This window comes from Citrus sinensis, chromosome 5, assembly GCF_022201045.2.
Source record: "Citrus sinensis cultivar Valencia sweet orange chromosome 5, DVS_A1.0, whole genome shotgun sequence".
Lineage (NCBI taxonomy): Eukaryota > Viridiplantae > Streptophyta > Magnoliopsida > Sapindales > Rutaceae > Citrus > Citrus sinensis.
The window spans coordinates 38,554,596-38,575,425 of record NC_068560.1 but is presented as its reverse complement, the minus strand read 5'-3'; the positions used below and the strand labels follow the sequence as shown (position 1 = coordinate 38,575,425).

The 20,830-nt window shown below is 35.8% G+C and overlaps 5 protein-coding genes across 8 annotated transcripts; 1 reads left to right on the top strand and 4 right to left on the bottom strand.

The window, feature by feature from the left end:
• Positions 1–18: 18 nt before the first annotated feature.
• Positions 19–1,838, bottom strand: LOC102627743 (peptidyl-prolyl cis-trans isomerase FKBP18, chloroplastic). The gene is made up of 6 exons (XM_006473772.4): positions 1,550–1,838; positions 1,342–1,412; positions 982–1,068; positions 580–729; positions 406–465; positions 19–320 (listed from the first exon to the last, which is right to left on the bottom strand). The coding sequence occupies exons 1-6, from the start codon at positions 1,776–1,778 to the stop codon at positions 258–260; spliced, it is 660 nt and encodes a 219-aa protein (XP_006473835.2). The 5' UTR covers positions 1,779–1,838; the 3' UTR covers positions 19–257.
• A 116-nt stretch (positions 1,839–1,954) lies between these two features.
• On the bottom strand, positions 1,955–6,323 carry LOC102606857 (MLO-like protein 9). The gene is made up of 15 exons (XM_052441800.1): positions 5,812–6,323; positions 5,587–5,644; positions 5,275–5,492; positions 4,908–5,024; positions 4,711–4,768; positions 4,503–4,591; positions 4,193–4,267; positions 4,004–4,092; positions 3,791–3,840; positions 3,643–3,686; positions 3,346–3,519; positions 3,181–3,216; positions 3,026–3,093; positions 2,821–2,881; positions 1,955–2,720 (listed from the first exon to the last, which is right to left on the bottom strand). Exons 1-15 carry the CDS (start codon positions 5,944–5,946, stop codon positions 2,349–2,351), a joined length of 1,644 nt encoding a protein of 547 aa, XP_052297760.1. The 5' UTR covers positions 5,947–6,323; the 3' UTR covers positions 1,955–2,348.
• Positions 6,324–7,110: 787 nt separating this feature from the next.
• LOC102627254 (protein S-acyltransferase 21) lies at positions 7,111–12,113 on the bottom strand. Of its 3 annotated transcripts, none has more exons than XM_006473770.4 (10): positions 11,668–12,112; positions 11,144–11,257; positions 10,926–11,046; positions 10,439–10,638; positions 10,071–10,139; positions 9,674–9,745; positions 9,419–9,547; positions 9,084–9,164; positions 8,785–8,991; positions 7,111–8,276 (listed from the first exon to the last, which is right to left on the bottom strand). In XM_006473770.4, exons 1-10 carry the CDS (start codon positions 11,710–11,712, stop codon positions 7,368–7,370), a joined length of 1,947 nt encoding a protein of 648 aa, XP_006473833.2. In that variant the 5' UTR covers positions 11,713–12,112; the 3' UTR covers positions 7,111–7,367. The 3 variants fall into 3 exon arrangements, with proteins under 3 accessions (XP_006473833.2, XP_006473834.2, XP_024952259.2); XM_006473771.4 differs by having other exon boundaries at positions 7,111–8,273; positions 11,668–12,111; XM_025096491.2 differs by lacking the exon at positions 9,419–9,547 and having other exon boundaries at positions 11,668–12,113.
• A 1,612-nt stretch (positions 12,114–13,725) lies between these two features.
• Positions 13,726–17,121, bottom strand: LOC102631458 (MLO protein homolog 1-like). Its single transcript, XM_025096490.2, has 14 exons — positions 16,934–17,121; positions 16,731–16,788; positions 16,371–16,603; positions 16,130–16,246; positions 15,930–15,990; positions 15,749–15,834; positions 15,601–15,675; positions 15,400–15,488; positions 15,190–15,239; positions 15,034–15,074; positions 14,779–14,952; positions 14,653–14,688; positions 14,393–14,521; positions 13,726–14,232 (listed from the first exon to the last, which is right to left on the bottom strand). Exons 1-14 carry the CDS (start codon positions 17,072–17,074, stop codon positions 13,831–13,833), a joined length of 1,692 nt encoding a protein of 563 aa, XP_024952258.2. The 5' UTR covers positions 17,075–17,121; the 3' UTR covers positions 13,726–13,830.
• An 874-nt stretch (positions 17,122–17,995) lies between these two features.
• Positions 17,996–20,702, top strand: LOC102626973 (hypothetical protein). 2 transcript variants are annotated; one of them, XM_025096489.2, is made up of 5 exons: positions 17,996–18,317; positions 18,989–19,124; positions 19,300–19,396; positions 19,766–19,858; positions 20,061–20,087. In XM_025096489.2, the coding sequence occupies exons 1-5, from the start codon at positions 18,257–18,259 to the stop codon at positions 20,070–20,072; spliced, it is 399 nt and encodes a 132-aa protein (XP_024952257.1). In that variant the 5' UTR covers positions 17,996–18,256; the 3' UTR covers positions 20,073–20,087. The 2 variants fall into 2 exon arrangements, with proteins under 2 accessions (XP_024952257.1, XP_006473832.1); XM_006473769.4 differs by lacking the exon at positions 20,061–20,087 and adding an exon at positions 20,285–20,702 and having other exon boundaries at positions 18,000–18,317.
• The last annotated feature ends 128 nt before the right edge of the window (positions 20,703–20,830 follow it).

Sequence of the window (20,830 nt, the reverse complement as noted above, 5' to 3'; positions counted from 1 at the left end):
TTTCCAATACAAAAAGCCTTCGCGGAAACTAGAAATTTAAGAACCTTAATCAAAACATTATTTTGTTTCAAGGACATCTAAAAAATACAAAAAAAAAAGAGACATAAATTTATGTGCTATGAAGTTGGGGCTTTTGGTTAAACCACTCCTTGAGAACTGAGAATGAATAATATGCATTGCAGCCATACAAATTCCCTTGACCGATGGAATCAAAAGAATTTCATTCACCATGAAACACCCGTGATCCAGACAACGCTTTACTTTCCTTCGGGTGGCTTTACTTGTAAAAGCTCAATATTCAGCTCAAATGTAGCTCCCGGCTAAAACATAGACACTTTATAGCTTCAAATTTTCACAATTTGTAATCAAAGAAAGAAAGAAAAGAATTGAGGACTAGGGTTTTACCGGTATCTCATTCATTCTTTTTTTATCATAACCTGCCTCTGGAGGAACAATCACAGTCCTCTGCAAAGAGATAAGAAAATGGTGACGAAATAGCAAGACAATAGGCCTATGGATTCTAATGTGAAGCATTGATTGTGCATATAAAGCCATAAGAAATTTTGAAGATGTTTTCACCTTGCCTCCTACTTTCATCCCTTCTGTTACTGAGTACATTGCTGGTGGGGGTTTTGGTGCAGCTTGTGCAGAAAAAAGACCATTTGGGTTGTCTACAAATTCACGCTTTCGTTCTTTACCAGGAGGACCTCCAACTTTGAACTCATATGGCTGCATAAAGCATGAGAATATGTAAAATAAGAGAGAGATTAGATAGACAAACACACGAGACACAACTTTCAGCTGAAAAGGGTTATGTTTGTGATCGAGGTAAGCTGCCATGGAATGAAATCACTAACTATCAAACATAAATTGATGAGTGGCAAGTGAAATTGTGTGTTTATCAAACACCATAGGTATTGAAGTGTTGTACTCTCAAAGTTAAGCAGAACCTCAGTAGATATAGACAAATCCTAAATATACCTCTGCAATGCTACGATTTCCGGCTAAAAGTTTAGATTCTCGACTTGACACAGCAGTGATACCCCGGAAAATACAATCAAAGTGCACCTAAGAGGAAAAAGTAAGTAGCACAGATTCAAAAAAAGGCAGAAAACAAGTCAATTATATATAATACAACTCTCTACTCAAAACAAACAAATGTGATGGTACCATATACAGCCAGGCTTTCTCACATGTATTTATTTTCTTTTATTTCTACAAAATTTGTGTTTCCACTCCACAATTTAAATGCCGCGTCACGTTTGTACGTGGTAGTACTACTGAAAAAGTGAATACAATAATAATATATCTTTGAAATTCTACTTTAAAGTTTAAACCAACCTGAACTGTTGATCCTTTTTGAGCTACTGGGCCTTTTCCCTCAACAATATCATAGTATTTCAACCCATCAGCTGCAAAATCAAATGTCAATTATCAAATGCTTTGTTATTTTGTAATGCGTATTTCTTAGATGCAGTGCGCCAAAATCACTGGAAATTAAAGCCAACTATTTCTTGAAATGGGGTTTGAAAAGAAAGTTCGAAGTTACAAGTAGTATGATAGTCTTCAAGTGGGATGGCTTTCTTGTTGCGTCTCTCTCTTGCTTCTGAGCATTTGGGTAGTGAAATGACGCTAAATGGGAGTGAAGATATCAGAATTGCTGCTGCTCTTCTTGAAATGGGTATTGAGACAACAGCTTGCTTTGCTTGTATTGTGGTGTGTTGTGGGCAAATTTGATGATCAACGGTCCATTTGCCGAAGCTCCTTATTGAAGCCATGGGCGTTGGGAAATAGGTTGCTTCTTTAGTTCTTAGATTGCATGAATGAAACCCGCATATATTATCTCCTCCTGCGGGCCTAGGCCTTCGCCATCCAGGGTCTAGTTCCCTTTCAATGAAATTACTTTCATAACCCTGTTGAAAATTCTTCTTCTTTCTTTTTCATATACTATATGTATTTTTTTAAAAAAATAAATAAATAAATAAAAGAGGAAGGCTTGGACAGACAATTGATGCTTACAAATTTTTAATATATATATATTTAATATCACACAAGTCCAGTTTTTGTCTTCAAAATTAAGAGTGAAGAATGAACACGCATTAAGAGTGCACATATAACTGTGAGCTGAGGTACTGTCAAAAGGTATAACACGAGAACCAGGGCATCCTCTGAGCTACACATGTATCTGAATTGTCTCGGAACTGTTCAGACAATGAATTGGAAAATTGGCCCAGAAATTGTGGGATTATTACTCAATCTTCAGTTTCAGGGGAATTGAGGAAGAGCCTGATTGCAAGCAAAGCATCAGCATCGTCTTCAAAATTCAAGAACACGAGCATGATGGATGGTTAACTCAAAAGATCAGGTGGCTGTCGGTTAGGAGGGCCTTTGTCGTTAGGCTGACGCTGATCTCCAGTAAGATCAACACTAGCCATGATGTTTGCTGTTTGATTAGGAGGAGGGGTTTCTACTTCTGCTGCTGCTGCTGCCGCCGCCGCCGCTGCTGTTGGTGCAACTCGTTGTGAAGTTAGCGATTGCAGTCGGATGCTGTTGATCGGCCTTCCCAACGTTCTGATTGATTGAGACAGTGAATGAGATAGAGAACGATGATAAGAAGAGTTAGAACGAATGCTTTCATGCTTCCTGGCTTTCCTGTGCCACTGCTTTAAGGCCTTAGAAGTTTGGTCATCGAAGATGGCCTTCTTCATGGTCGATCCCATCTGTGAATCATTTTATTTGATCCATTAGAAAATTAACAGCAGTGAAAATCCGACAAGAGTATAGAAAGCTCCAAGGAATGTTTAATCAATTTGTATGTACCTGAGTAACAAGAGCATAGAGTGGAAGTGTGATGTAGCTGCACATAAATTGAACTGCTATCCTGCCAAATTGAATCAAAATCAAGAGTCTTTTTGCTACATTGTTTCAGTGTTACAAGAAAAGAATTAACTGCTTCCAAGTTGACAATTGATTTAATGAATGATGCTTTGAAGCAATATCCGAGAAGATTGACCGACATACATACCCTAGAAAGAATCTTACAATTGCATGTGTAAAATCATCATGGAAACAAGACGTCAATCCAAACTCGTACTGCAGCATGAGCAAGCTTTAGAAAAATGTTGTTGTAGCTAACAAGCATATCACTATCAAGGACAAATGAGGAGACCAGTTTATTACCCATATCCATAAGAAATACGTAATCTCAAATGCATTCTGCAGATGAGATACACATACAGCCTTTGTCAGAAATCTTCGTTAATCTTGAATGTTTGCAATTAATAATCTCTCACAAACCAAAATGAGGACATACAATACAATACCGAACAGGCGAAGTTCGCTTACCTGAAACAGGACAAAATGGATCAAACGGAGGACTAACTGAGGTCGATTAAACCAAAAATAGCTGTCAGAGACTTGCACCAAAGGTATCCCCTGAATAACTACATGTCTTTCTTTGATTTCCATTGCCATCTGTGATATAATTCCTTGAAGCTTCGTTCCAACAGCTAAGACTACCTTCAAATATATATACACACACACGCACATACATATGATTGACCATCCTTAGTTACCTTTTAATTTATAAAAAAACGCTCGTAAACAATATAAGCTTTAACTTTTTCATTGCAAATTTCTTACCATTAGAGGAAAGAAGGACATAAAATACATAACAGGCCACCAATCTGAAATGCAAAATGCAGAGTTTGTTAATCTCCATATGCAAAAAAGATAACCACCGACTTAAAATGATCACACGCTAGAAAAGATTATGAAAAAAATGACTAACCATTAATATTAAGAAGCAAAAAGACTAGCATAGATGCCCATAATGGTGGACTGTTGTCAGCAAGAAAATATTAGTTACAAGAACATGGAAAGAATTATAAACTTGAAAATCACTAAACTAACATAATTTCTGTTAAATTATTAAAAGAAGGTACTTGAGGCAGGGGGTTTAATCAACTTAATCTCTCAAGTAAACAAATACAGAAAAACTTACCTAATTCCTACGACCACCTTGAAATCATCTTCCAGGGATCTTTTGATGTATTTTTGGAAGTCAAACTTACTTCCTGGCGCTAAATGAACCTACAAGAATAGAACAGCTATTTCACCAAAAACATGCATTATGCTGAAATTTTCAGCACTTGAGAAACTCACATTGAATTTCAGCACTTGAGAAACTCACATTGATAAATCCGTGTCTCATGGTAAGGTAATCAGCCTTGCGAACAGACCTGAAGAATTGTCGAAAAAAGCATATCTGCAAAGAGATTGTAAATTCCATCATTATCATCAACTTGAATGGCATAATTACTAGGCATATCTACTCATATTGCCACTCCTACATCCTATACATGGATCCATGCCTCATAAAGAATGATTTCAGAGCATGATTTTCTTTGTGCCAAAATGACCAAAAAAAAAAAAAAACATATTTTTCTGCACCATTCCAACATGGAAAAATGAAAAGAAACAACAGTTCCCAAACATCTTACAAGGTAGAAGATGGTCGGTGATTTCATCCAGTTATTGGTGTGGCCTCTAACAAATGATGTCTCGTGAGTGAGCCTAAATCTTGAGGAATCTGAATGATAAGCACGAACTCAAAGTCAGCCAGCACTGAAAAAATAACAGGTAAATGCAATAAATTTAACCACATACTAGCATCATTAATAATTTAACCGCAAACATCTAACCATATACCATTCACCATATGTTGTTCAGATTCAGTTTCCCGTTCCCATTGCTTCCACTTCCGGATCTGCGTGCCAGAGGTTGTATTAAGCAACTGATCATGTTTCATATAAACTTGAATGAATGTATTGCTTTTGAAAAAAAAAAGAGGAAAAGAAATTGAATTTGTCCCTTCAGTCATAAATAAAATTCCTATAACCACGCACCTTCAGCCTTCCAAGCGTCATTGTTATTGCACTGTAAAACACATGAAACACTGCCAAGAAGAAAATGAAAATGTGCAACTGATGTAGTCCGTGCACGGATATAAGCGGCACTTTCCCCTATAAAAAGCAAAACATATTAGTTGAGACTTGAGAGCTGGGAAGGAAAGGCTCACTAGCCGTCACTTAAGTCTCGATTACCAAACCATAAAGATTAGGGCAGTCCAGTTTAGTTCCAATGGGTTAATAATAATATTGATGCTTCCGGTAGACAAATATTTTTTAAAGAACGAAGAGTGTTCATTGTACAATCAAGGTCGGGTATATGCAGATCATACAAGTAACACTTTAATCAACAAGATGCATTTACCTTATGGCACCCGACATCGTCCGCTTCACCAGCTAACAATCTTTGCTCATACCATAAAGCTCTGCCCCGGCTGTCAAACAAATCGTGCTTTACTTTCTTCAAGCGTTCTTTTCGACACGGTAACATTGTATCAGCAACCTCAACCGGAATACAGATTTGGGCAATGTAATTTTGGCCGAATGTCAGGAGTAAAGATATGAAACCTAAAATCATGAGCTCTGCGGAGGAGGGAAAATTGGTCAAGGTGTTTGATTAACAGGTCACTATTGGTGTTGAACTAAAACCAACAAAACCAGAATTGGTTGTTTTTACCTCCTTTAATTTTCTCTAGTGCCTCTAACATAGCATACTTGTGTCTTTTATGAAATATCTGGAAAGAAAAAATAATAATAAATAAACAAATGCATTGCAGAACAACCCCACTCCCAAAAAAGGAAAAAAAGAAAAGAAAGAAAGAAAGAATTGTGAAATTCATGAGGCATTCCATTGCCGAGACAGGCATAAAATAAATAAAGTGAATAAAATGTTGTTACGTACCTTTGCTACCAAATGAAAAATCCCTTCGAGGACGAAGGAAAGTGCAACAATGATACCACAAACCATAGAGACTGCCCATGTTGGTGTTTGATCAAGCTCTCTTCCAGCTGATCCACCACCACCACCACCCGCCATCTTCTGTCGTTTTTTCCAATTCTTCCTCACAAAAACCCCCCCAAAAAAAAAAAAAGCAACCCTCAATTATTATTACTATTATTAATGTATTGTATAACTGTGTTCAAATTATTCCAAGAATCAATTGTGAAAGAGAAGGCCGGTGAGATGATGGATTTTTTTTTTTTAACCCCCTTTTTGGGTTAACTCTTTTTTGTTTATCTTTTTGTCATTGTAACAGAAAAGTGTACGGAGAGGATCATTAGGCCGTTATTATGGTTGAAAGTTTTGCCTATCTTTTTGGGAACCAAAAATTGTTAAATGCCTTTTTGCCATTGATGAAAACTATAAACCAGAGTGTTAATAGGAGAGATAATCATAATATGAGGTTCAGAATCGATTATGTAGCCAAAATAATAGCTAAAATAGGAAATTAAATTTATCTCTTTTTTTTTTTTAAATTTTGATTTATAATACTAGGTTAAGCTCTTACATTGTTAGGCACTTAGGTAAACTATGCATGGTCGGTCTCTCAATCAGTTCAGAGCCACGCATGTAAGAATTTGGAGTTAGAAAAATATAAAATAAAAGTTTCGCCGTTGACGGGGTGACAGGCGGGAATGTCGAATTGACTGATGAATAACTTTGAAAAATATGATAAGGATAAAAATCTATTTAGTCCTTTGAATTTTAAGATTATTGTTTATTTAGTCTTTGTAATTTTTAAAATATCTTAAAATATTCCTACCGTTAAAGTATTGATACTCTTACTATTATTTTTTATTTCTTTTAACTTATTTTTACAATATTATTCTTTTATAATAATTTTTTGGACATTAATAAAAAAATAATAATTAAATTACTAATTTAATATATAATTTTTTTGCAAGCACCATTTGCGCAGTTAGTAGTTTGCATACAATTTTTGACAATTAAAAATTAATATAAATTTTTATTTTTATTTTTTAAGGTTAAATTGATAATTTAATTATTTTATTTTTATTAATATCCAAACAAAAAAATTATTATTGAAGGATAATATTGTAAAAGTAAGTCAAAAAAATAAAAAGTAACAGTATGGGTATCAATACTTTAACGGCAGGGATGTTTCGAGATATTTTAAAAAATATAAAAACTAAATGAATACTAATCTTAAAATATTAGGACTAAATAGACTTTTACCCATATGATAATAGCATGGCATTGAATAGAGCCATAAAAGATTTCTTTGCGGTCAAAGATCCAAGTATCTGTAGCCGAAATGTTCGGAGGCCCTCGGGTTAGTAGTAACAACAGGGAAAACAAATATAGGCAAAGCTATTAAGTTAGCTGCACAATAAACCAAAAAGACCACATGCAAAAGAAAATTCTAACTCTATTCGTCCGGGAGGGGAAAACAAAAAAAGGGAAAGAGAGACAAATCACTGTTCCTAATTTAGCTTTCAAGGCAACCTTGACGAAAATTGCTTGTGCTGAGACCGAGAATCACTTGGAACAAACACAGGTAGCTGGCCGCCCCTCTGTAATCTACTTTGTTGATAATTACTTGACGTGGAACCTCTATCGAGACTATAGGCCATTGAACTGCCAGTTCTTGTCCCTCTGCTCAGCTGATCATTCACAAGAGGACCACCAAAGAATATAGATTGACCTGTGTACAAAAGCTCTGCCCCCAGTACCTGAGAAGAACCAGCACCTCCCGAAGAAGAGGAGACAAAGCGCCCAGCTTCTGGATCCCAAAAGACTGAATTTCTTGAATTTTCTGCAGCTGTACTCCCTTTTTTTCTGATGGGAGCTTGTGCTGCAGTTTCATGGACAGTGGTTTCGTGTCCTAGGCTTTGTCTTACTGACAAAGGAGATTGGTTAGCTGATGATTGATACATGGGGTTGAAGTGATCCATGCTAGAAATATGCTGCACCAATGGAGATGGGGCAAGGTTAGAAACATGGGGACTGCTAAAGTTACTAAGACTCTGACCGCACGTCTCACTATCTTCCCTGCTAGCACGACTCGGTGGATATGAGCTCTTTGATTTCCCTGCTTTATTGTTTCTGGATGGAAAACCTTGGTTACTGCTGACCGGGCTACTTCTTCCGCTTACATTGCTGCTGCAGAAATCATCAGCATCATATGGATGTTGTCGACCACCAATTGGACGTAGAACAGATGATGATGCTCTAGCTTTTGCTGCAGCTCTCATTGCCTCGGTGGAATCCAACTTTGCAAGTTTCCATGCACTGATTCGTACCGGACGCTGGGCCAACCTTTTCCCTTTGTCAGCTCCCACAGCATCTGGATCAACCGTGGATGGTAAGCGTCCTGGTTCCAGATGTGGTATAACTTCGTCCTGCTTATAAAAATAAAATACAGAAAATAAATCCAGTTATGAACTTTTTATGTAGAAAATCTACACACTTTCTGTGCTGTTGTGAGGATAGAAATTGAAGCTCAGCCAACAATAGCATACAGGGGAATTATCTTTCAACACAAAAGCATTGGCGTACTTACTGATGTTCCCCCATTATTTTGAGGAGCCACTTTTAACTAGTTCTCTACAGGCTAGCATGCCAGTAGACAAGAAGCCAAGATGGCCATTTCCAAAGAAAATGCAGAGCATGTGAAATACGATATGGAAACAGTTTCCCGACAAAGAAAATTACATAGTAGTAATAAGTACATGTCAAGAGTTTCCCTAGTAATTAAACATATACCTAGCATAGTCTTAATAGTTTACAGCCTTTCCAATTATGGATGGTATTTATGACAATTTAAATCAACAGCTCCCATTCAGTCTATGTCCCTAAGAGAAAAAACACTCCTCAATCAAAGTTGACAAGGTAAAATTAATGAAGTGGTACCTGGTGGTCCATGAAGATCCTTGGAGGAGTACACCAAGCACCTTTGTATTGCAGACTCATTCCAAGAGAGCTTCTTCCGCTGATTGCAGTCACAGCGGAACTGGTTGGAGAAGTTGGCACACTTTGTTGGTCTCCTTCATCAATAGATGGTCCAGGTGGTTCACTTTGAGTTCTCATAGCAACGACGTACTCATATGTTGTGATACCCTGTCCCAGAAACAACAAAAACTGAATATTTGCAAATGCATATAGAAAGACAGAAGAAAAGGAAGAGGGAGGAAGTCATTTCAAGAAGTTACCTTTCGTATCAGAATCATGTGGAAAAAGAATAGTTCTCCAAGAGGCACGGTGGCCAGAAAAGAAACAGCTGTGCATATGGCCTGAAATCATTAATGTAAAGCATTAGTTGCTCTTCCATGGATTCAGCGCCATTTCCACGTTATTAACAGTCCAATGTGTGACTTTACAAATGGTTGAGAAAATTGGGGATATGTCCTGAACTGAGGTAAATTTGCCTCAGATAACAGGTCACACAATTAGAATAATCACGCATCAATCTTCCTTAATAAGAGAAGAATCTTTTCCAGATAATACAGAAACAATCTGAACCGTACACAGAGATGCAGAAACATACTACTACAGTGGCTAAAGGGGGAAGAGAAAATCCAACTCCAAGCCTCTCAGTTATATGATTTTCTGTACCCTTTTTATCCACAAAGCATCGAACAAGGACAGCAACTCCAACCCCAAATTCCACAATAAGCTGAGACAAAAAAAAAAAAAATGCATATGCATACACTCAATGATAGCTTAAACAGGTTGTAGGACTATAAAGTATAAACTGAAAGGTTGCATACCCAACCCAAATAAGCATTGTTCTAAGACTTACCCAGACAAGGCTTGCTGCCATAAGGCACACAAAGGTAATATAGTTCTTTCTTCCCACGCAATTATTCAACCACTGCAACATATATGCAGACAGTTTTAGTCATACCAAATTATTCATAAACCCCCCCCCCCACCCCCCCCAAAAAAAAAAAAATATAACAGCACTAAGTTAGTAAATACTTTGTGCCGTAAAGATAGGACATGCAGAGTATGTTTTATACCAGGATATCCTATTAATGACGCAAAAAGAACGCATGCTAACATTCAAATGTGGCACATGATTGCAATTTTCTAAGCAAAATATTCCATTCTACATCAAGCCTCCTCAGATAAAGAAGACTAGAATGTCTGAGACTTCTCCATACCGGAGACTAACAGGGATACACATCTAATCTTACCCGACAATGATGATCAAATCCATCAACGCATTTGTCACAACTCCTGCAATGTTTGCTGAACTTGCGTACCTGCAAAGAAAAACTTTCTTTAGTACACAGTTCAGTTTAATGTATCACTCTCTGTTTTCACCTTTTGTTTGAGTGCCCGAGCTGGTCAGACCATCCCATCAAGTTCAAGCATGGCAAATTGAAAGAACCAGACATTGGCAGATTACTGTCTTTGAATCATTAAGTTATCTTACAGTTTTATTCTCTTTTCTTTATCTCTCTAGGGTTTTTTGAAGTATTTGAGTGAGAATGTGGGGTTTCCATGCATAAGAAAACAATGTCATTTAAAAGAAAGAGCTCTGCCTCTAACAATCATGTACCTCAGCATTGCATAATGTGCAGAATAGAGCATCCTCCTCTCCTGATTGTAGTAGATCTTCATCTTTGCGGCAATCTTTGATTACAAGAAAACCACAAAAGAAACCTCCAATTTTTGAGCACCAACCTGGACCATGCCCGTTAGAATTTCCTCCGTCCTTTAGACCTACTTTACTAGGTCCTTCAATAGGAGATGCATTGCCTGATCAAAAGCAAAGAAGAAAGTATCTAGACAGGTGAAAGACCAGACTATTGTCCCCTTTTTTTATAAGAAACCGGACCAGATTATTGTCCGTTTAATAAAGAGGATGAACACCAGTTCAGTGAATCATGAGGCAAAACAACAGGTCCGGTGTATTAATTGGAGAAACTTCCAGGATAACCTTTATATTACATTTAGTAACCAAGTATGCTTAATACCATCAAAGTGGTGAATTCGACCTGATTCAGCACTCAGCACCCTAATTTGAGAATTATCAGAATACTTACCAGGCAGATCAGTGTCATTTTGTAATTTATACGCCGATATCTTGTCAGGTTCAATTAGAATTCCAGGATCAGCAGGATCAATACCAGTGCACCGCACGTAAAGAATGAATACACAGAAAGCCTGAAATTCCAACTCAAACGTTAAGATAACAGACAAAGGGAAAACAAGTGAGGGCTTGTTGGAGAAAAAAAAAAAAATAGGCTTTGATTGTTCTTACCAAGACAGAATAAACACCGATTGCCACATATTCATAGATTTCTGTCCCAAGAAAAGGAGCAAAGAACGCATAATATGCAACGGATAACAAGAAAAAGACAGTTATAGCCACAACCTGTCCACCATAAAAAGTTGGCCTCAACATCAGTAATCCTTGCATTTTTTTCCCTCTTTAATAAGAGATCTCACCAGTAACTGAGTATGCAAATTATACTAAAACTAGTTGCTTGAACGAGTCATCTCCCTATTTCACAAACATAAAGATTTACAGGCTCCAAAGTGAAAATAGAAAGGACTTTTCTCAAAACTCACACATTGCATTTTCAGTAATTGAAGAGGAAAACTCACACAAGCAGGGAAAGAAGAAACACAATATATAGTTGTATACCCGCCAGTCCACCACTCTAAAATTATTCACACACAGAATCTACTTACAATTAAAACTCAAAACTTATCTGCAAAAAGCACATTGAACAACATTTGAACAGACTGATAATATGTAACTAAAAAAAAAAAAAAGAGTACCTGAAAAGTGTGAGCTGGAAGTTGCCATCCATGTCGCCTAGCCATAGTTATAAATTTACAAGTCCACTCACTCGTTAAATAAACACCGTTAGCCCCTCAAAAAACGCTCATGATAAAAAAAATTTAACTAAATACATAATGTAAATCTACAATCTCCCATCAAAACATTTACTTCAGAAAAAAGTCATCCTTTTTACTTGGCTTCTCTCTACTTTGGTCGCCACAAAAACCAAGTTTCAAAATTTCAATCTCGACCCAGATGTTAAAAACTGAATTTAAGACGACCCATTTAGTTCATTTTGAGTTTCAGAGTTTGTGGAGCTCGATTTATGGATCAACGAGCCTTTGCAGAGAAGTAGAGGAAGAAGCAGAAGAAGAATTAAAAAAGGAATGCTGTGGAACCATTTGTAATTTCAAAAAACCGCGTTTCTTCACCAAACGTTTATTCATCTCGCGTTTCGTTGCCTTATTCACGTTGTTTATGCCGGCTTGCTAACTTCTTAAATTTAATTTTCATTGTGGTCCTTGAACAAATCCTAATTTACAAAAGGGTCGTCTTGTAACATTGCAAATGACGTCCTATTTTTCTTTAAAATAATTGTATAACCACCAAAGAAATACATTTATTCTCTTTAATTAGGCCGGTCAGTATGAATTAATTTAGAGATTATGAGTCTTAATATCTAATGATCTTTCAACATGGAATAATCAATAGTATTTGCTATTGTATTTGAGTTTTTATGAAAATACAAGCTTTTGTTTTTATTTTTTAAATAATTTAAGGTGTAAAATTTGGCATAAAAATTGTAAGAGAACAAAACCAAAAACGGAAAAACTTTTTTTCTTTTTTAACAAAATTCAAAATGTTTACATGTCATCTAATTTGATAAACTAAGTATACATTCAAAGAATTGCCGTGCTCTTCATTGAATTTGTTTATTCTTCACCTATGTCATCATACACTATCACATAATTTAATCAAATAATTGTGTTAATTATGAAATTGATTATAGAAAAGAACAACATATTTAAGCCAAAAAAAAAAAAGAGAGAGAGAGAGAGAATGCAGAAAAAGAGAAAGTAGAACATTAAAAAAATTAGTTACAATATTTGTAGCAATATGCAAGCATGTTGACTTAGCGTAGATGCTTAGCTTTAATTGAGCTGCGCCTGAATGCTTCAAATTAATAAACAATTGCTACCTACTATTTTGTTCAACATGGACTTAGATTTTTGTCCCAATTTGTATTCTTTTTATTTACAAATGCTTTAAAGATAAGGGTTCTTTAACCTATTTTATAATTTTGAGGAAACACGCGAGGTTTGATTTTATGTTTAAATTATTTCACCTCTGGTCTTTGTTGTAACTAATGATGAGGAATCTTTATAATTTATTCCCAATTAAACTTTCTTCATGATGAAGCCCTTCAATTAAACGTCATGAATGACATTTCTCTCCCACGGAATATATATGTATATCTATAGTAGCATCATCATCATCATCGTTATTAAAACAATAAAAAGTTCATAACCTAGCACGATTCCAGATGAGGAAACTATGACAATTCTAATGCAATGATCCAAAATGTGTAAATAAAAATGGGTCGTCTTTTTAATCTTATCAAAAGTGACTCTGAAAATAGACAATTATTATTTAAGGCTCATAAAAAAATGCTCAAGTTGGCATGGCTGCAGCCTACATATATTTGATTGGTTTGTTTATTAATTAGTTTTAGTTAACTTATATCTATTTCGATATTAGGAGGAATTTAGGATCCTCTGAAAATGTAAGTAAAATTACCTTCATTCAGAGTTAGTTAACGATTTAATTTTTTACCCAATGAATTAGGCAAAATTAAGATAAACTGGGGAGAAAAAATAGTTGTTTCCTTCTTAAAATAACAGTACTAATTAATAAAGATCGATCATCGATAAACTTCGACCTTGATTGACATGCATACATGATTTTGACGAACTGTTTAATCGGTGTTCGAATAAGAAGAATTCATAATTAAGTTGTTGTCATTTTCAATAAGAACAGCATTACTACATGTAACCTGTCATTAATATTGCTCTTTGCTTGGTACTACTTAAGAATGAAATCGTATATCGTTTATTGTTCTTAACCACTGCTCATTAGATTTGCTAAGTAAAAATTGAATATCAAAGTTTTACAAATGAAAAGTCACTGTTGTGTAGATCTTCATCTCTTCCTTGATCTTGATGATGATGATGAGTCGAAGAAGGTTCAATCTCAGAGAGCTCATTATCAGATTGGTAAGATCTCACGCTTTCAATGTCCTGTTGATTGGATCTGTATTTGTAATGGTGAAGCAAGTGAATCGGTGATGCCCCTTGGCTTGGTGTATTTTCTCCGCTCAAGAATCCTGAAGAAGGAGGAGAAGGGGAGCCATGGCCATGGATGCTCATGATACCACTACATTTATCTGCTCCTGCGGCAGCTTTATTCCTCGATCTCCTTCTCTCCTTTGCTGCCTTTTGCCACTTTTTAAGAGCCTTTGCTGTTTGCTCTTCAAATATTGATTTCTTCATGTGAGACCCCATCTGCAATCACAGCATGCACATCACATCGATGCATGATCCCATGCATGCATTGATATCAATTTAATTAATTTTCTTTTTATTAGTATATGTTTATATATCATTATCTTTATTGAAATTATATATCATTTATAAACCACTCTTATATCTACGACCTACTCACTTGTGTTACCAAGGCATAGAGAGGGAAAGTGATATAGCTGCACAGGAACTGTAAGGCCACTCCGACTATAACCCTCGTCAAAATTAGTGGCAGGTTCTCGTGAAAGCAAGAATGAATCCCGAATTCATACTGCATGCATGCATGTATATAACATATTCTATTACATGATATCTAATTAATACGATAATCGAAAAGAAAAGAAAAGTTTCCTAATAAACAAATAAATTAAATGATTAATTAATTAAGTAAGTGGTACTTACCACTATCCACAAGAAAAACGCCATTTGGAACGCATTCTGTAAATTAAGGGTACGTGCGTATCAGGGTTTTTAGTTAATTATGTTAGTGCAGGAGCTTATGACCAGTTATTCTGAATTTTAATTTACCTGAAACAAGGTGTAGTGTATTAAGAAGAGAATCCATTCGGGGCGATTGAACCAAAAAAATTTGTTGTTTGGCTCAACAACTGGAGCCCCTCTTACAACCGTTGTTCGATCTTGAATTTCTTGTGCCATTTCCATTATGACTAGTTCTAGCTTTGTACCCACCAAGAGAATTATCTGCAAATTTATCCACTGACTGTTAATAAACGAACTTAATTAATTAATTGGGAAACAATTTAATAGATGAGTGTGACTTACAAGGAGTGGAGCTACTGTTAACCAGCTAAGTGAGTCCCATTCTGCAGCGGCAGATTCATATTGTTAATGGTTAATTAATTTCCTTGAGATACCATTAGTTAGTTAAAGCGCCTGCACAAGAGTGCATGGGAAAAAGGAGATGGAGATTAACTTAACTGTATACATTTACAAGCAAAAAGATTACAGCAACAATCCATAAAGGGATACTGCAAAATCAAATTAAATAAAATACATTAGCATTAGTGTGTGTATATGGCGCATACAACCGTACGTCCGAGGAACGGTGAAGTGTACATAATAATTTTATTCATTCCACTCGTGTAAACACATGACAAAATTTTATTAAATTATTAATGTACGATTCACCTGATTCCTACGACAACCTTGAAATCATCTTCCAGAGATCTTTTGATGTACTTATGGAAGTCAAATGAGGTATTAGGAGCAAAATGTGCCTGTTATTGTTAAATATCAATAATCAATATTCCATTATTTCAATGCTTATACTTATAAATTACATTGTTGGCTGGTTGGTTCCTTTATTAATTATTAATAATGATCACTTACATTGATAAATCCATGGCGCATTGTCATATAATCCACCTTTGATACTGAACCAAAGAATTGCCTGAAGAATGCCACCTGCATTCAATTTCATTTTGTGAAAAAAGATATTGATGTCCGAGAATAATTACTTGGGGCTTTTGAAGCTTACAATCCATCTAATTCCAGGGGTTCTGGACAAGCCAGAATGTCTCTTCACAAAAGAAGTCTGATGAGTGAACCTGAATCTTGCTGGATCTGTTAAAGAAAGCCCAATTAGATCTGCTATTGTTAATGAGCCTGTGGCCCATACTACCACCTATATCTAGGCCCTATTTGCGCGAGGCACTCACCATTTGTGAATTGGTACTCCAAGGAGTTGGTTTCTAATTCCCAAGCCTGCCACTTCTTCATCTGATTAAACCCCGAAAAAAAAAAAATTTAATAATAATAACAGCAAAACAAAAATTCATCAGATTTATTATTATTATTATTATTATTATTATTATTATTATTTTGAGCTGGAAATAAAAATAAAATGATGAAAACTTACTTTGGCCTTGGCCAATGCAATAGTGATAACGCTATACAGAACGTGAAAGACGGCAAGAACGAATATAAATATATGCAATTGGTGAAGCCCCGTCAGTGAAATCAACGACACTTGTCCCTGAAGACAAGATTAAAAGCAAAGCCACTGCTAATACGTCTGGATTTTGAAAATAGAATACCAACATATGTACCTAGTTGTTTTTGTTGTTGGTGTATTAATAATTATAATTACTAACTTTTACCTTTCTCGAGCAATAATCATCCCCACCGGCGGGCGCGGCCAAAACCCGACGCCACATCACATCTCCGGAGTACAAAAGTAGATTTCTCCGATGATCGTCATCATCACCACCTGTATCATTCTCAATCTTGCATGGAAGCATAGTGTTTCCGTATTCAGCAGGGATGCATATCTTATAAATAAATCTTGTACCCACAGTTAGAAGCAAGGATAGAAAGCCCAAAAGCATCAGCTCTGTAAATTTTAAACACCCCCCCCCCCCCCCCCCCCCCAAAAAAAAAAACCATCAAAATTCGAAGTTGATTAATCCATAAACATTTAAAAGTACTAAAAGAACGTAGACAAAGATGTTTAGTCTAACCAGCTTTAATTTTCTCAAGGGCTTCACTCATGGCCTTCTTCTGCCGTTTTTGAAACCACTGCCAATAATATATAGTAAGGCAACAACACAAAACACCAGTTATATTAGGTGCTCATACATACAGTATTAAATTATTAGTACGCGCGATTTGATCTTTTATAATTATGCGAACAATTATGTATGTAATTATATAACAAACGTACCTTGCTTAGAGAATGAATCCCATGCTCTATGAGTATGGATAAAATAAGAAGCACGGCACAAACAAGAGCAACTGCCCATGTCGGTGTATCTCTTAATGATCTATCTCCCGCAGCAGCAGCGGCACCACCACCACCAGCCATGACTTAATTGCAGCAAAATCTCAGCAGGCTTAATTAGTTATGTGAAGATCGAGGAGGAGAAACCAAAGCAAACGAATTCAAGTTTGCATTTGGAAATGCATTTATATATTAAATAAAGCTTCAGTTTGTCTCGTTTTGCTTGTTATTTTGTGATGTCGGATGGTGTCGCCTGAAAATAGTCATTGTTATACAACAAAATATAAAATGAAGCCGGCCATTAACATTGGAGCCAAAAGACAGAATTATTAATACTCATATTGTTGTGTTTGATTCATCAGTACTCGTAGTCAACAGTCCACACGGATACTCGTCTTAGGTATTTTCGTCTCTCTTGGTGGTAACATTGTTATTTTTATTTAATAAATCGGTGGGCGACTTCGTAAAATGGAGTTGGAATTGGCTGCTAGAAATCATTGGATTAAATATTAAATTAATAGTATCAAACAAAATTTGGTGAGTGAATAAGTTTCAAAAACTGGTATATGATTTTGATAATAGCATTGAATTTGAAGACAACAAAATTCTATTTCTTAATTCTTAGAGGGTGAAAATTGTCATAAAATTGGCGATGCTGGTAATGTAATTAGAAACAAGATCTTTCACTCAATTAATTTTCTCACAAATGTGAACAAGTAAAAAGCATCACAACAACATGGAAATGTTCATCCGATGAAATCTTATCACAATAACAGCTTACAATTTAAAATTTTTTCATTATTATTTTGGTCATTGCAACAGTAAAAAGAACATTTGCAATATAATTAATTTATTGGTCATTTGATTTTTAACTTTTTTTTTTTAAAAAAAAAAAAAAATTGCTGGCGGAATAGATTAGAGTTGCCTGTCGGGCTCTTGGGTGTTAGAAGAAGAGCAGCCCGGGCCATATTAAAAAAACTCACGCTATACTGATAAAAATATATTTAAAAAAGAAAAAAAGAAAACAAAAAAAAGGCATCGAAATCATCGAACGGAGAAGGAGCTAAAGCCACCAGATGGCTGATGTTGTAGATGATGTAGCAGCTTGACACCGAAAACCATTAAAACAAAAGCAAATCACACTACTCTGCTCGCTCACTATAAGTCATATATACCTGTATATATATATATATATATATATATAAACCTTATAATCTCTCTCGCTCTCTCTATTTCTCAGTTTCTCTCAGTCGATACTTAACTAAAATGACTGCTGTTTCTAATTCTTTGGTTTTACCGAAGAACCCTCGCGTCGAGCTATCGTCTGGTAAACATTTCGCATTTCAATTTCAATTTGATCTCAATAGCTTTCAGTTTCACTATCTTGTCATTTTGCTGTTATCGTTATACTCGATCTGTGTGATTCGGCGTGGGTTTTTTTTTTTAATTGTGTATTCTCAGAGATTGATTTGTAGTAGATTAAGGGGATTCGAGGAAACCAAAATAATAATAATAATAATAATAAAGAGAAATGATTATTGATACAGTGCTAACCAGGCCTAGCATTCGGTATTTCCATTTTAGGGTGTGTTTGGGATTGTTTTGCTGATGTTGTCACCGCAGAGTAGTCATTTGCACTTTTCATCGGCAGTATTAAAAAAAAAAATGTATGGATGTCGGATAAAATTGATGTGCTTGACTATCTCTGAACTTATTGATGTAATTTATGGATTGCTCTTCATGTCTTGTTTATATGCCCCCCCCCATTATTGATATCTTCTATTCTTGGAAATTGAATTTACGTGTTTTGTTTTTTAACCTTGGATGTATTTGAAATGCTCATGAATGTGAGGTTAACTCAGGGTGTATGTATCTCTGCTAAACCTGACTTTGGAACATTTCTTTTAGTGAATTGCTACTGTTCATATGCTCGTCGTGCCTACTTTCAGATGACTGTTAATTTTTCCATGATTATCGTTTTTGCAACTTTTCTGTTAGGCTCCTTTTTGAAGCCATTGGACCTATGTCTTGGGAGTAACACCCCTGCCAACTTGTCATTCAGTCCAAATCATCAATGGAAAGTCCAGCTTTCTTCCTCCAGAAGAAGGCCTTTCAAAGTTCATGCTTCAAATAGGTATTCTCTTTGCCATTTCTTTGTGCTGCCATTGCTTTTTGAAGTGTTTGTGTGCAATTGTAGTGTATCATTGAATTTGAAAGGTTGTGAACCCATTATTCAATTGTCATGTTTCATATTGACCTACACCCTTGTTTTGTTCCCACTCACCTGCTTCTATGTACTGTTCATACAGCGAGGGTGGAAGGGCAAATAGTGCTGGCTTCTTTGTTGGTGGTTTTGTTCTTGGAGGAATCATAGTTGGGACACTTGGATGTGTATATGCGCCTCAGGTTAGAAATACCTCATAGTTTGTAATTATATTTTGCAAATGGATGCTGATAAAACTGTGTTAATGCTCTTTGTCAGTGTGTTCTTCAATTGATGGTTGTAATTATAATTTGCCAATGGATGCTGATAAAATTGTGTTAGTGCTCTTTATCAGTGTATTCTTCAATTGATGGTTTGTTGTAATATTTCCAATGACCAGATGACCAGATTTTACTTTGTTATATGGTCAAAACTGTGTCCAGCAGCCCAAAGAGTATCTAGGATTGGCCAACTGACTTCTGTTCTTTCACTTATTTATTTATTTTTTATAAAATTTATTATAGTCACTCGAGGCTATTGGTTGAAATTCTCGTTCTGATGTTCTTATACAGATCAGCAAGGCACTAGCTGGTGCTGCAGCTGACAGGAAGGATCTAATGAGAAAATTGCCCAAGTTCATATATGATGAAGAAAAAGCTTTGGAGGTGAGCCATTATTTTGACATTTTGTCAATATTTCTTGGCTTGATAAAGGCCTAGAGCAGGGTTTACTTCCGTTTTTTTCACCCAATTTTGGTTTTATATTGGCTCATATAAAATTTTCTTATGGTGATTATTCCAATTTATTCAACCCTTGCCTTGCTTAATTTTTGTTGGTTAAATTTTCCTGAAATGGACGAACTTGCAGAACCTTAGGTGAATTTTACAAAATTCTATCTATATATTGGCTTCCCTTATCCTAAAGTTCTATTGTGGGAGTCACCTCACTGGTAACTCAACTCACACTGGTTTACTGAATATTTTACACTTCATTGTTCATCAATAGCCTGGATATTTTACTCTTCATTGTTTTCAAATAGCTCCTTCCTTGATAGTGGACTGACAATGACACTTGGTTTCTTTGATCTACAGAAAACTCGGAAAATACTGACCGAAAAGATAGCTCAGCTGAACTCTGCTATTGATGATGTTTCTGCTCAGCTTCGAACAGAAGATGATGATGCTCCAAATGGAGTGGCTGTGAACTCTGGAGAAGTTGAAGCTAATATATGAACGTCTCTTGTTGGCTTTCACTACTAGCAAGTTCTATGTCAAGAAATAATAGTTGAATCTGTTATAATGAGTTCCATCTCTTCTTTGAAACGCTCGTCCTTTAATTTTGTGGTTTCTTGCATCAGTTGCATGTAATTTGTCCTAAATAACTCATAAACCAGCATAGTTTTTGGACCCAGTTTGATTTAGTTGTATCTCATCTGTTTCCTGTGCTGCTACAAGTTCTGGAACCTTGTTATTGCCTTCATTGAAATGTTGTATTGTATTGTCTCGTGAATATTGCAGTATACCTTGCTGGAAGCACGAGTTCACTAGTCATTCCCGGGCCTTATGATCTTGCATCGAATAATTGAAGTTGTCAGTGAGGCATTACTCAGATTATCTGATAATATAAGAGACTTGATG

Bases quoted from the DNA above. Each gene is read 5' to 3' on its own strand.
- LOC102627254 (XM_006473770.4), bottom strand. From the start codon at position 11,712: ATGGCTAGGCGACATGGATGGCAACTTCCAGCTCACACTTTTCAG. The intron at 11,047-11,143 runs GTAAGAACAATC...TTGGAATTTCAG, and splicing joins TCGGTGTTTATTCTGTCTTG to GCTTTCTGTGTATTCATTCT. The intron at 10,639-10,925 runs GTAAGTATTCTG...GCTTTTGATCAG, and splicing joins AAATGACACTGATCTGCCTG to GCAATGCATCTCCTATTGAA.
- LOC102631458 (XM_025096490.2), bottom strand. From the start codon at position 17,074: ATGGCTGGTGGTGGTGGTGCCGCTGCTGCTGCGGGAGATAGATCATTA. The intron at 16,789-16,933 runs GTACGTTTGTTA...TATTATTGGCAG, and splicing joins GGATTCATTCTCTAAGCAAG to TGGTTTCAAAAACGGCAGAA. The intron at 15,240-15,399 runs GTGAATCGTACA...TTGATTTTGCAG, and splicing joins AAGGTTGTCGTAGGAATCAG to TATCCCTTTATGGATTGTTG.
- LOC102626973 (XM_006473769.4), top strand. From the start codon at position 18,257: ATGACTGCTGTTTCTAATTCTTTGGTTTTACCGAAGAACCCTCGCGTC. The intron at 19,397-19,765 runs GTTAGAAATACC...GTTCTTATACAG, and splicing joins GATGTGTATATGCGCCTCAG to ATCAGCAAGGCACTAGCTGG. The intron at 19,859-20,284 runs GTGAGCCATTAT...TTTGATCTACAG, and splicing joins ATGAAGAAAAAGCTTTGGAG to AAAACTCGGAAAATACTGAC.
- LOC102627743 (XM_006473772.4), bottom strand. From the start codon at position 1,778: ATGGCTTCAATAAGGAGCTTCGGCAAATGGACCGTTGATCATCAAATT. The intron at 466-579 runs GTGAAAACATCT...ATCTCTTTGCAG, and splicing joins GGATGAAAGTAGGAGGCAAG to AGGACTGTGATTGTTCCTCC. The intron at 321-405 runs GTAAAACCCTAG...TCTATGTTTTAG, and splicing joins AAAGAATGAATGAGATACCG to CCGGGAGCTACATTTGAGCT.
- LOC102606857 (XM_052441800.1), bottom strand. From the start codon at position 5,946: ATGGCGGGTGGTGGTGGTGGTGGATCAGCTGGAAGAGAGCTTGATCAA. The intron at 3,520-3,642 runs GTAAGAAATTTG...ATATATTTGAAG, and splicing joins TGTCCTTCTTTCCTCTAATG to GTAGTCTTAGCTGTTGGAAC. The intron at 3,217-3,345 runs GTAAGCGAACTT...TCTCATCTGCAG, and splicing joins TCCATTTTGTCCTGTTTCAG to AATGCATTTGAGATTACGTA.